The sequence below is a fragment of the Dipodomys merriami genome, unplaced genomic scaffold (assembly GCF_024711535.1).
Source record: "Dipodomys merriami isolate MVZ:Mamm:240054 unplaced genomic scaffold, mDipMer1.0.p SCAF_1, whole genome shotgun sequence".
Taxonomy (NCBI): Eukaryota; Metazoa; Chordata; class Mammalia; order Rodentia; family Heteromyidae; genus Dipodomys; species Dipodomys merriami.
The window spans coordinates 116,853,385-116,867,050 of NW_027202270.1; the positions used below are offsets into that span (position 1 = coordinate 116,853,385).

At 43.3% G+C, this 13,666-nt stretch overlaps 1 protein-coding gene across 2 annotated transcripts in view; it reads left to right on the forward strand.

Moving 5' to 3' along the window:
- Ptpn21 (protein tyrosine phosphatase non-receptor type 21) overlaps positions 1-13,666 on the forward strand; it is a 71,690-nt gene that overhangs the window by 35,691 nt on the left and 22,333 nt on the right. For both annotated transcript variants that reach the window (XM_070028363.1, XM_070028372.1), the window contains exons 8-10: positions 434-522; positions 2,916-3,003; positions 4,693-4,772. In XM_070028363.1, coding sequence (XP_069884464.1) covers positions 434-522; positions 2,916-3,003; positions 4,693-4,772 — 257 coding nt within the window. The remainder of the gene's footprint in view (positions 1-433; positions 523-2,915; positions 3,004-4,692; positions 4,773-13,666) is intronic.

Here is a 13,666-nt window from a genome sequence, read left to right on the forward strand (position 1 = left end):
AGCTGTTTGGGAGGCTGAGGTGGGCAGGTCCCTGGAGGTTGAAGTAGGCATGGGCAAGATTTGTGTCCAAAAAGAGAGAGAGAAAAAAAAAGCAACTTGAGAGAAGAGAGAAAGCATGAATATGCCTTGATTTGCACGACCCTGAAAACTTAAAAGCCAAGGTCCTTGTGACCAGAATTTCTGTAGTAAAATAACACATTCCAGTTTCACAGTTTGTGCTGTGAACTGATCTGGACATGGCGTTCCTTAGGAGTTCAGGTCCTTTGTATTTTCAGAGCTGTTTCAATGATAATCCATTCATCTTACTCAGCCTGGTTTACTCTTAGTTCTTCCGAAGGCTTCATTCCTGGAAGGCAGATTCCAGCCAGTGTGTGTTGTTGTCAGATCTGAGCAACTGTTTCCTCAGCGTTTCTTCCCTGCTCTCCCCTTTCAGGACAGCCAAGGGAGCGACATATCCATCGGAGCCTGTCTGGAAGGTATCTTTGTGAAACACAAGAACGGGAGGCCTCCAGTGATATTTAGGTATTTTTCTCCCCTCTTTCTGTGTACATTCTGTGGCTTCTGTTGGTGACAGACTTTTTTTTTTTTTAAAGTATTTGTAAGTAGTTAAATTGCTTCCAAGTTTCTCATTAGAAAATGGGAATCATTTTCTAGAGTAACGTTACTAATAGACTACCTTCTTCAAAACCAAATATATAGAAAATGGTGCTTTCTTACAAGATACAAGACTTGTAAGATGCTTGAAAATATGTGCCCCGATTCCTGCCATTTGGAGGCTATTCATTGGAAGTTTTCATTTGGGCTCTGGGTTTCTAGGACTATTGTTGTGGAAAATCTAGACCTTTCTTCTGGCTTTAGTTATGTAATGAAATTCCTTAAATACCAACATCTCAGCAAATTTCAATTACTTTGGCAATGTCGGTCCCATTTCCCCCACGTTCCCCCTCCCCATTGTAAAAAAGTGATTCTCTTTATTTGGATCAGTCTTGGAGTGTATGTAGAGGGAAAGCCAGTAAGGATATGCTAATAGTGGTGTGAGATTCTTCAACACCAGATTTGCAGATGGTTTCAGGGGGCCAATCTGTATCTTAAACCTAGTGAATTGAACCATGTTGTTCCACAGTAGAACATTAGAATTTCTCTCCCTTCCCTGCCCCTCCCCCCCCCCCCCCCCCCCCCAATAAGGCTTGAACTCTGAGCCTGGGCACTGTCCCTCAGCCTTTTTGCTCAAGGCAAGTGCTCTGCCACTTTGAGCCACAGTGCTACTTCTGGCTTTCTGGCAGCTAATTGGAGATAAGAGTCTCATAGAATTTCCTGTTCTGGCTGGCTTTGAATCTTGATCCTCAGATCTCAGACTCCTTTGTAGCTAGGATTATAGATATCTGGCCAAAAGTTTTACTTGTTTTTTTTTTGGTCAGTTTTGTGGCTTGAACTCAGGGCCTGGGTGCTGTCCCTGAGCTTTTTTCACTCAATACTATTTCACTAGAATACTGTCACTTTGAGCCACAGTGCTACTTCCAGTGGCACTTATCCAGAGGTAAGTCTCATGGATTTTCCTGTCTGAGCTGGCTTTGAACTGTGATCCTCAGATCTTAGACTGAGTAGCTAGGATTACAGGCGTGAACCCCCAGCACCCACATTATAATTTCTTAAGAGATTTAGAAAATCCAATTTAACTCCTGAGATTCTATTTTCTCTTGATAAAGAATTAAAAGTTTGTTTTGTCTTATAAAGTGGTAAAGTATATTCTATTTTGTTTTCTGGGTTGCTTTGTGCCCATCATTATTGAGAAATTTTCTCATTAGCCAAATACTGTGCCGAATGTACTCTGCATGATTTCTCTCATCAGGAGACACTCTGATGAGCAATTTTTTTATGACATTCATGCCCAAAAAAATACTTAAAATGTTTGTTAAGTGAATAGTTAAGACATTGGCAACAGAATAAGATAGGGACATTTCTACCTAGAAAGGGCTTTTCTGTTCAGGTTGGCTTTACACCGCTATCTTCAGGTTCTTAGCCTCCCGGCTAGCTAAGATTACAGGTATGAGCCACTGGCTCCCGGTTTATAAATTATTATTATTTTTCTGGTCCTGGGGCCTGAACGCAGGGCCTGGGCACTGTTCCTGAGTGTCTTTGTGCTAAGGCTAGTGCTCTACCACTTGAGCCACAGCCCCACTTCCAGATTTTTCTGAGTAGTTTATTGGAGATAAGAGTCTCATGGACTTTCCTGCCCTGGCTGGCTTGAACTGTGATTCTCAGATCTCAGCCTCCTGAGTAGCTAGGATGACAAGTATGAGGTACTGGTGCCTGGTTTATAAATTATTCTTACACAAGCTGAACATCTCTTAATTCTAGCTTTTTTACTGGTTAATTGGAGATAAGAGTCTCACACACTTTTCTGCTCTGACTGGCTTCAAACCTTGATCCTCAAATCTCAGGCTCTTAGCTAGGTGCCAGTGGCTCATGCCTGTAATCCTAGCTACTCAGGAAGCTAAGATCTGAGAATCTCGGTTCAAAGCCAGCCCGAGCCTGGGCAGGCAAGTCCTTGAGACCCTTATCTCTAATAAACCACTAGAAAACCGGAAGTGGTGCTGTGGCTCAAGCGGTAGAGCTCTCGCCTTGAGCTGAAGAGCACAGGGACAGCGCCCAAGCCAGAGTTCAAGCCCCATGACTGACCAAAAAAAAAAAAAAAAATCTCAGGCTCTTGAGTAGCTAGGATTATAGGCTTGAGCCACTGGTGTCTGGCTGTATTTGAAACTAGATACTGTCATCTGAATTAGAACTACAGGATGGCTGATTAAACACTGTGTTCTTTCAAAAACAATGAATGAACAGTAACTTATGTGCCAAGTGCAAGGGAAAACCTTATGTCCTGTATGTGTACTCAACGTTGCTGTTTTTGCTGTCCTTAGGTGGCATGACATTGCGAACATGTCCCACAACAAGTCCTTTTTTGCATTAGAGCTGGCAAGTAAAGAGGAGACCATCCAGTTTCAAACAGTGAGTAAACAGTAAGGAATCTGAGAGGGAATGTTATTCCTAAAAGTTAACAAGTTAGCATTTGTGTGCCCTTGTGTGTTTGGAGTGGGAGGTGGTATTAGAATGGTAGTATTTCATAATTTTGTAAGACATGAAGTTTTAAAATACACTATTTTGCAAAATAACACTTGCCAAAAAGTGGTTGCTTAGCCAGGAGTGGTGGCCGAAGCCTATAATCCTTCCTACCTTGGGAAGTAGAGGTTGAGGATCACCATTCAAGGCCAGCCTAGATAGACGTTGGTGAGACTCCATCTCAATCAGTGGCTGAGCACAGTGGCATATACCTGTCATCCCAAGCTATGAGGGGAGCACCATGGCTGGGCACAGTAGTACGTACTTGTCATCCCAGAGACAAAGGGAAGTACAAACAGGAGGATTAAAGACCAGGTCAGCCTGGGCATAAAAATGAGATCCCATCTTAAAATAATGTAGTAAAAATCCAGCCAGGCTCTGATGGCTCACGCCTATAATCTTAGCTACTTAAGAGGCTGAGATCTGAGGATCATAGTTCAAAGCCAGCCCAGGCAAGAATGTCCATGAGACTCTGATCTCCAATTAATCACAGGAAAAGCTGGAAGTGGTAGAGCACTATCCTTGAGCAAAAGCAGCTCAGGGATAGTGCACAGGCCCAGAGCTCAAGTCCCAGGACAAAAAAAAAAGGAAAAGAAAAAGAGAATAAAAATTGAACTGGACACTGGTGGCTCACAGTATAATCCTAGCTACTCAGGAGGATCTGAGAGGATCTGAGATCTGAGGATCATGGTTCAAAGACAGCCTGGGCAGAAAAGTCTGTGAGACTCTTCTCTCTAATTAACCAGAAAACCAGCAATGGTGCTGTGGCTTAAAGTGATAGAGCATTGGTCTTGAGCAAAAAGCTTAGGGACAGTTCCCATGCCCTGAATTCAAGCCACAGGACCAACCAAAAAAAAAAAATTGATATTTTTATGTTTTAAATTTCCAACTCTGCCGGGCACTGGTGGCTCACGCCTGTAATCCTAGCTACTCAGGAGGCTGAGATCTGAGGATCGCGGTTCAAAGCCAGCCCGGGCAGGAGAGACCGTGAGACTCCTATCTCCAATAAACCACCAGAAAACCGGAAGTGGCGCTGTAGCTCAAGTGGTAGAACGCTCGCCTTGAGCTGAAGAGCTGAGGGACAGCACCCAGGCCCAGAGTTCAAGCCCCACGACCGACAAAAAAAAAAAAAAAAAAATTTCCAACTCATTTAAATATCAGTCTCACACTATTGGAACAGATTATCTGTCTTTGTAACGTAAAATTTTTTTCATTTGTGATTATTGTCTTGAACTTACTATTTGAGGCTTTATGTACATCGGCAGCCACCTTACCACCCGAGCTACACTTCCAACCCTGTAATTTAAATTCTTGTAATGTTCATACAAGAGGCACAGTATTGGAAAACGAGAATGTCTGTTGGTGTGGGGAAAGTGACGTGTAGAATGTCACTCAGCTGTGTCTTAGCCTCAGTGTTCAAATTTGCGTGCATGTGTGTGTGTGTGTGTGTGTGTGTGTGTGTGTGTGTGTCTGTCTGTCTGTCTTTCTGTGTCTGTGTCTGTGTGTGTCTGTGTCTGCGTATCTCTGTGTATGTTCATACGTATGTTCATATGACATTATTCCTGTTTTGTTTGCCAGGAAGACATGGAAACAGCAAAGTACGTGTGGAGACTCTGTGTTGCACGACACAAATTTTATAGGCTGAACCAGTGTAACCTGTGAGTATGTCCTGTTCCTAGAAATTGTACAAAGGAAAAAAAAACCAGCAGAAAGTAATGAATTTGGAAATTTTAATCTTGAGCTTTATTGTGTCATCTTCAGAGGTAAATCTTATCTAGTAGCAGCTTTTTGTCAGTTTCTTTTATTTTTTTTTTGGTCAGTCATGGGACTTGAACTTTGGGCCTGGGTGCTGTCCCTCAGCTCTTCAGGTCAAGGTGAGTGCTCTACCAATTGAGCCACAGCACCACTTCCGGTTTTCTGGTGGTTTATTGGAGATAAGAGTTTCATGGCCTTTCCTGCCCGGGCTGGCTTTGAATTGTGATCCTCAGATCCTCAGATCCACTGGTGCTGGCTTGTCAGTTTCTAATAATCTTTTTGTTTATGAAAACAATATCTCCACTTTTTTTTCTCATTTGGGCTTTACAACAACTCCTAATAACAGTTATGTCTCTTAAGATTTCTTTCAATATGTATATTGGAATCATTCTAATTCTCAAAAGTTTAAAAAGAGAGAGAGAGACTAGGAAATAATATTATATTTTAGTTAATAATCTGGTCAGTATTCTGTGTAAACCCTTGGCTTTTTAAGCCATTTGACAGCACTGCTACCTTCTCCTCCTCCTTTTTTCGTGTTATCAAGGTTTATTTTAGTAGGATAGGGTTAAAGTTGGGAGAAATAGAGAAACATTTCTTGGTCCCCCTCCTTCTACCCTACTTCCCTAAGGACCCCACTACGGACAGCTTGCCATAGTCAGGTGACTTTCACCCATGGTCATTTCTACTCTGTCCTTCAACTGCTCCTGCCCCCAAGCCTCCGACTGACCTGTCCTTCCTCCACTGCCAGGGCCGCGCCTCCTCTGGATATCCTGGCTCCTGGCTATTTCTTCTCCACTCCCAGCTTTCACCAGCCTCAGGTCTTCTTACCAGTGCATCCCATTTTACCTTGGGCCCTGCCCTTTCCTGAGGATGCTCCTGAATCCCACTGCTTACTTCACTTATCCCTTTGAGTATGTGATATGTCGGACAAACACTTTTCTCCAACCTACTTCTTCCCTACCGCTTCCCACATGGACAGCAGCAAACCACGCTCCCCTAGTTGCTCAGGCCCCACAACTAGAAGATAGGAGATCAGATTTCCATTCCTCTTTCAAACTGCATCCAACTCATCAGCAAGCCCTGCCAACTCTACTTTGAAGACAGATCTGAAATCTGATTTTTTTTTTATTGTGAAAATACCTTACAGAAGGGTTATAATTACATGGGCAAGATAATGAGTACATTTCTTATCAAGCATTGTTGCCTCCTCCTTTGTTTCCCCTTCCCATCCCCTTTTCTTTTTTGCCAGTCCTGGGGCTTGAACTCAGGGCCTGGGCACTGTCTCTGACCTTCTTTTGTTCAAGGCTAATGCTCTACCACTTTGAGCCCACAGCGCCATTTGGGGCTTTTTCTGTTTATGTGATACTGAGGACTTGAACCCAGGGCTTCATGCATGCTAGGCCAGCACTCTTCCACTAGGCCACATTCCCAGCCCCTATAACATTTTTTTATATTTGCATATAACTTACTTTGGTAATATTCACCTATTACTTCCTCTTTTTTTCCAGTACTACAGATGAGAGAAAATATGCCAAGCTTACCTTTATGAGTCTGTTCTGCTTCTCTTAAGCTAATGATCTCCAGTTTCACTCATTTTCCTTTAAAGAACATAGTTTGGTTCTTTTTGGCATGGCTTGGCTTTTCTGCTGGCTGCTTGCTTGCCTGGGGGTGCATTTGTGTTTGCAAGGGTGCCCCCTGGTGGTACAATTAGTTCTGAATCATTGCATCAAGGGTCCCTCTGGCCAGCCTTTGTACCCAGCCACTTATTTATGATGTTACTTCTGTGCAGAAATGTGTTTTAAGAGTACATAGACACTCTGTTGGAACACAGCCTTTTTCTTTTAAGGCCTTTTATAAACTGAAGAGTATTTGTGGGGGTCTATATCATAGACCACTTTATCTCTATATTTGTAGTGGTCTGTATTCTAGAAAAGACTGGAGAATCAATCATTTTGATTAAGCCATAGTACCCTTCCAATAGGCATATTCATATTAATCGATTTCTTTCTGGCACATGTCACCTAGTGATTATTTATTTAGTGCTAGTCTTGGGATTTGAACTCAGAGCCTAGATGCTGTCCCTGAGCTTTTTTGCTCAAGGCTAGCACTCATCACTTGAGTCACAGTAAGATTCAGGCTTTTTGATGGTTCATTTGGAGATGAGTGTCTAGCTTGAAAAAAATGCAAGGAGTAACAATGTTTTCTGTAAAGGAGTATCCAGGAGTTGGCGCCCCTGGGCGGGCCACAATAAAATGCCTAGGTCTGTCTCTTTAAAAAAAAAAAAGAAAAAAAGAGTCTCATAAACTTTCCTGTCCTGTTGACTCTGAACAGCGATCCTGAGATCTCAGCTTCCTAAGTAGCTAAGTACAGATGTGAGCCACTGTTGCCTGGCTTAGGAATGATTTTTAAAGTTCAGAGAGAAGCAACTAGTGATTGTTTGATTGTGGTAAATTACACAATGTGACTAGTGTGATTTTGGAATATTGATATTATTGACAAGTGTGAATAAAGTACATTAAACTCATTACTAGATGTGTATAATATACTTGTATATGGAACATGTGACTCTTTTTAGTGTAAAACAATTATGTTTAAAAAACTGTTTTCCAGCCGGGTGCTGGTGGCTCACGCCTGTAATCCTAGCTACTCAGGAGGCTGAGATCTGAGGATCGTGGTTCAAAGCCAGCCCGGGCAGGAAAGACCGAGAGACTCCTATCTCCAATAAACCACCAGAAAACCGGAAGTGGCGCTGTAGCTCAAGTGGTAGAGCGCTTGCCTTGAGCTGAAGAGCTTAGGGACAGCGCCCAGGCCCAGAGTTCAAGCCCCACGACCGGCAAAAAACAAACAAACAGTTTTCCAAACTTTGTTTTAAATCTGTATATATTCAAAGATTATAGAAACCTGCTTTTGCAAACTTTCTGTAATTATTTGTGATTTATTCTGTGAGCTTAATATTTACAGTTTCCATGTAAAGAAAATGAAGCATTTAATATTAGCTTTCAATATTTTGGTGGGGAATAAAATTGAAAGTAACTTCAGTTTTAGCAATCTTTTTCTTTTTCTTTTTCTTTTCTTTTCTTTCTTTTTTTTTTTTTTTGTCATAGTGCTTAAACTCAGGGCCTGGGCGCTGTCCCTGAGCTCTTTTGCTCTAGTTCTCTACCACTTTGAGCCTCAGCTTGACTACTGTTTTTTTTTTTTTGTCAGTCGTGGGGCTTGAACTATGGGCTTGGGTGGTGTCCCTCAGCTCTTCAGCTCAAGGCAAGCGCTCTACCACTTGAGTCACTGCACCATTTGCTGTTTTCTGGGGGTTAATTGGAGAGGAGTCTCAGGAACTTTCCTGCCCAGGCTGGCTTTGAACTGTGATCCTCAGATCTCAGCCTAAGTAGCTGGGATATCGACCACTAGTTTTTGAGTGGTTAGTTGGAAATAAGAGTCTCACAAGGACTTTTCTGCCTGGGCTGGCTTTGAACCATGATCCTCAGATTTCAGTTCCCAGAGTAGCTAGTATTGTAGGTGTGAGCCACAGACAACAGGCTAGCAACTGTCTCTTTGAAGGCTTTCCACATGGATTGTTTAGTTACATTTAACACTATGCTGATCCTGGGATTTTGGTAGACTTGTCCTGTCCCAGATCAGTAAACTCGTGTGTGATGGACAGTTAACAAAACTGTAGCTGGCCTGGAACTGGGCAGTGGATCCTGGACACTTGGTTTAGGCTGGGGCAATGGTGGCTTAGAGATGGAGTCTACTTACATGGAAAAGAGGTCTTTTCTCCACAGTGTCCCTGCACTCCAGTCTGATGTACAATCTCATGGTGTTGGGATAGCCTTAGGTGATTCAGCTAACCTTAACCCAGGGAACTATAGTACTGTAGTTTACAATGATGTGATGATAGAGTGATTTCCTTCCTCATAAGGCATGTTGCTAACAGAAGCTTCTTTTTATGTCACCCGAGCCTTAAAGACATTGGCTAAAAGTTTCCTTTTGCTTTTACTTAGAAAATGGGGATGATAGGACTTTATTCCTTCAGTATTGGTTTAGGAATTAAATAAGTTCAAAAAACATGTTCCAACCCCATCTTCCTTATCTTACACCCCAGTTCTGTTCATCCCTAAGGTGAATGAAGAAAAGATTGCTGTAGTTGCTTTCCCTCTCTTGGTGGGCTGTATCTTCCATCCTGCAAAGCCAAGTGGCCCCAGAGACTCTAGAAAAACTTGTTTTCAGTTGGCCCTGTGTGCTGGTGGCTGGGTGCAGTAGAACGTGAGTGAGCGCCCCCTGTAGGTTAGGGCTGTTGATGAACCTTGAAGCCAGTGGCCTCTTATCAAGAGACTGATTGATGTAGGTCCTCCCTTCCTGGAAGGGAGTAAAGGCTGCTCCCTTTTCTTCTGGGTCTACCACGGACTTTATGGGAATGTAGGAAGCCAGGAACAAGGTGGAGCAGCCCTCTCCTTTTCCAGTCTTCTGGCCCATGGTTTGTTCCTTCCTGTGGACCCTGGGGAAAGAGCAAGGTAGTAACAGGTTGGAGGGGAAAGGCAGCCACAGACCAGGCAGTGGGAGTGGATCGCTTCCCTCCCTTCCAGACAAGACTTGGAGACCGGAATATGGGGTACAGCTGGAGAGAGGCAGCTTTCCTTCCCGATCACATGCTCATCAGTATCCTTGTAGAAAAGTCCATCTGTGAAGCTAGTTGGTTGTTCTGTCCTGTTACCTGGGGTGATTGCTGGGAACTCTGGCTCTGTCCTTGCCTGCACCCAGAAAAGCTTTGGCTGCCACAAATGGGAGCCAGACCTTCAGAGCCAGACCAGCCACCTTGAAGCAGCCTAGACATGCTAGGCTACCCTGGAATAGAGAGAGGGAATGAAGGAGGGAAGAGAGGATGAGTTCTTGCTTTTGTTACCCTTATGGAAAGCTCAAGAGGAAAGTCATTCTCAGGATATTTTCACTATCTAATACTTTTTTTTTTTTTTTTTTTTTTTTTGGTCAGGCCTGGGGCTTGAACTCAGAGCCTGGACACTGTTCCTGAACTTCTTTTGCTCAAGGCTAGCATTCAACCACTTGAGCCATACCACTGCTTCCAGGCTTTTTCTGTTTATATGGTACTGAGGAATTGAACCCAGGGTTTCATGCATGCTAGGCAAGCACTCTACCACTAAGCCACATGCCCAGCCCGAATACATTTTTTTACTCTTCAAAACTTTCCCTTCACCAAATACAGATAAATAGTTAACAGCGTAAAGGAAGCTCACAAAGTCTCAGACACATGAGCTCAACTGTAAGTGCTCTGGAATGAGGGCCACATCGGTGTCCACTCCTGATGTCATTCCTTTGTTCTGCACACCCCCCCGAGGGTTTCTTGTGTGTCAGGCAGTGTTCTGGGCACCAGCGATGCTGTGAGTTGTCCATGACCTCCATGAAGCTTAAGAGTTAGTTGGGGTTGGGAGGAGTCACACAAATTAACTTTCAGAAGCTACTGCTGGAAACCCAGCAGACCTGCCTGTTCAAAGGCTGGTTCTGCTACTCGCTTGTCACATGACCTAGACTGGTTTACTTAATCTAAGTATCACTTTCCTCACCTGTAAATCAGGATAATAACCAGACCTCCCTTTCAGGGTTGGTGTTTGGGTTCCTTGAGATAATCACATCTGTCCTTAACACGGTTTCGATGAGCTGTATTGGGTGGACGGCTGGTTTACTTATTAGCTCCTCTAGTGTTCACTTGCCAGTGAGTTCTTTTAAGAGAGTTGTGTGTGTGTGTATGTGTGTGTGCATGTGTGCGTGTGCGTGCCGGTCCTGGGGCTTGAACTAAGGGCTCGGGTACGGTCCCTTAATTTTTCTGTTCAAGTCTTGTGTTCTGCCACATGAGCCACAGCTCCACATTTGGCTTTTTGCTGGTTAATTGGAGATAAAGAGTCTCACAGACTTTCCTGCTTGGGCTGGCTTTGAACCATGATTGTCAGATCCCAGGCTTCTGTGTATCTAGGATTATAGCCATGACCCACTGGAGCCTTGCTGAATTTTTTTTTTTTAGGCTGTCTCTAAACTGTCTCATATTTAATAGCATCCATCAGCACAGAAACAACCCCCAAAAGTCTGCAGAGTACACTTTGGTTATATCATCTTCTTCTCTTGTGTGCTAAGTTGATGATGGCTGATCACAGAGCAAACTGTCCTTAGAACTGTTCTGAGGAAAAAAGAAGAGGTTAGACTGGTAAAACTACTGTAGGTGGCCAATGCACTTGTTTCTTTTATGTTTAGCAGAACTGGCTTGTGCAGCGGGCAGTCATTGCCTCTGTGCTGGGTGCTGTTAGCAGAGATAATGTGGCTGGGAGTTTTTGCCCTGTGCTCTTGGCCCCTGCGTCCTTGTATTTCAGTCTGTATTGGGTTGGATTTCAGTTTTGTTTTTGTCCCAGGGTGGGCAACCATGGACATGTTGGAGTTTGTCGACAGTGTATTCTAGCAGTCATCTTTTTTTCTCTGTTCTTGAGTTTATGGTACTTAAAACGGTTCAGTCTGTGCAGACTGACTTTCCAAGAGACCAAACAGAAAGCTGAGAAGACCTCAGAGTACCTCTGCTTCACTCTGACCACAGAGGGAAGCCACTGCAATGTAAATCTTGAAGTGACAAAATGCAGTGTCTTACGTTCTAGAAAAGGCCCAGGTGCACCATGCAGGTTAGTCTCATTAACATGAACATTAGAAGTTTGGAATGTCCTTTAGAAAAGATGTCTATTTGCCAGGTGCTGGTGGCTCACGCCTGTAATCCTAGCTACTCAGGAGGCTGAGATCTGAGGATCATGGTTCAAAGCCAGCCCAGGCAGCAAAGTCTGTGAGATGCTTTTTCCAATTAACCACCAAAAAACTGGAAGTAGAGTTGTGGCTCCAAGTGATAGGTAGACTATACACTAGCCTTTAGTGAAAAAGCTCAGAGACAGTGCCCAGGCCCTGAATTCAAATCCCATGACTGGCAAAAAAAAAAAAAAAAAGGTGTCTTTTTTTTTTTTTTTTTTTAACCAACAACCTATTTTCCAATGGTAAGGAAAGAAATTATTATGATTAAATTTTTTATTTAACCCATATTGGGGCTTGAATACAGAACCTGGCACTGCCCCTTAGCTTTATTTTGCTTGAGGATGGTGCTCTACCACTTGAGCCACAACTCCTCTTCTGGCTTTTTGGTGATTCATAGGAGATAAGAGTCTCACAAACCTTCCTGCCCAGGCTGGCTTCCAACTTTAATCCTCAGGTCCCAGCCATCTGAGTGGCTAGGATAACAGGCATAAGCCATCTGTCAGTGCCCAGCAAGAAAAGAAAATATTTAAAAGAAGTCACTTAATAAAAGGAATTGTGGCCAGGTGCTGGTGGCTCACAGTTGTAATCCTAGCTACTCAGGAGGCTGAGATCTGAGGATCACAGTTCGAAGACAGCCCAGGCAGGGAAATCCATGAGACTCATCTCCACTTAACCACCAGAAAATCAGAAGTGGCACTGTGGCTTGAAATGGTAGAGTACTAGCCTTGGGCTGAAGAGGGACAGTGCCCATGCCTAGAGTTGAAGCCCCATGACTGACCAAAAAAGAAACAAAAAAGCCCATGACTGACCACCCCCCCCCCAAAAAAAAAAGTAAGAAAAAAGAAAAGCAGGAAAGCAATATGGAGGTTCCTCAAAAGACTTCATATAGAGCTCCCCTATGACCCAGCAATTCCACTTTTGGGCAATTACCCAAACGATCACAAACAAGGCCATACTAAGGCTACCAGCACAACTATGTTTATCGCAGCATTATTTACCATGCTAAGATATGGAACCACCCCAACTGCCCCTCAGTAGATGAATGGATCAAGAAAATATGATATATATATATATATATATATATATATATATATATATATACATACATACATACATACATACAATGGAATTCTCTGCCTCCATCAGAAAAAATGACACTTGGGCTGGGAAGGTGGCTCAGTGGTAGAGCGCTTGCCTTGCATGCCTGAGGCCCTGGGTTCGATTCCTCAGCACCACATAAGCAAAAAGAAAAAAAAGCTGGAAGTGGCGCTGTGGCTCAAGTGGTAGAGCGCTAGCCTTGAGCTGAAGAGCTGAGGGACAGCGCCCAGGCCCAGAGTTCAGGCCCCATGACGGGACCCAAAAAAAAAAAAAAAAAGAAAGAATGACACTGCCCCATTTGTTAGGAAATGGAAACACTTGGAAAAATTATATTAAGTAAAGTAAGCCAGGCCCAAAGAAACATAGGTCCCATGGTTTCCCTTATTTGCAATAACTAGTACATGTGTAGGACAAGCAGAAAAGGCCAAAAGCTATGTACAGATGATGATATAAGATGATGTTAAGCGAAATGAACCCTAAGATAGGGTTCATTGCTATTGTTTCTAACGTATTTATAAGGTACCATGTGATGTTTTTGTTGCTTTGTATGTTCCTCCCTCCCTATTTTCACTGTATTCCATGCGGTGCCCTGCATCTTGTATATACACTTCTCTAATTTGGGGAGGGGAAGGGAAAAAAACAAAATGCTTAAATACGGATACAGGTTGATTCATTGTAACAATGGGATGTACAAAACACTATGTTGCAAACTAACTTTACAACTTCAACTGCTGTTGGGGGGGGAGTTGGGGAGATGGGAGGGATGATAAGGGGAAAACAAAGGAGGTGGCAACAATGCTCAATAGGAAATGTACTCATTACCTTGCTCATGTAACTGTAAAAAAACATACACCCCCCCCCCAAAATAAAAAAGCAATTGCAGTCTTGAAATTAAGTCCTTAATGAGGAC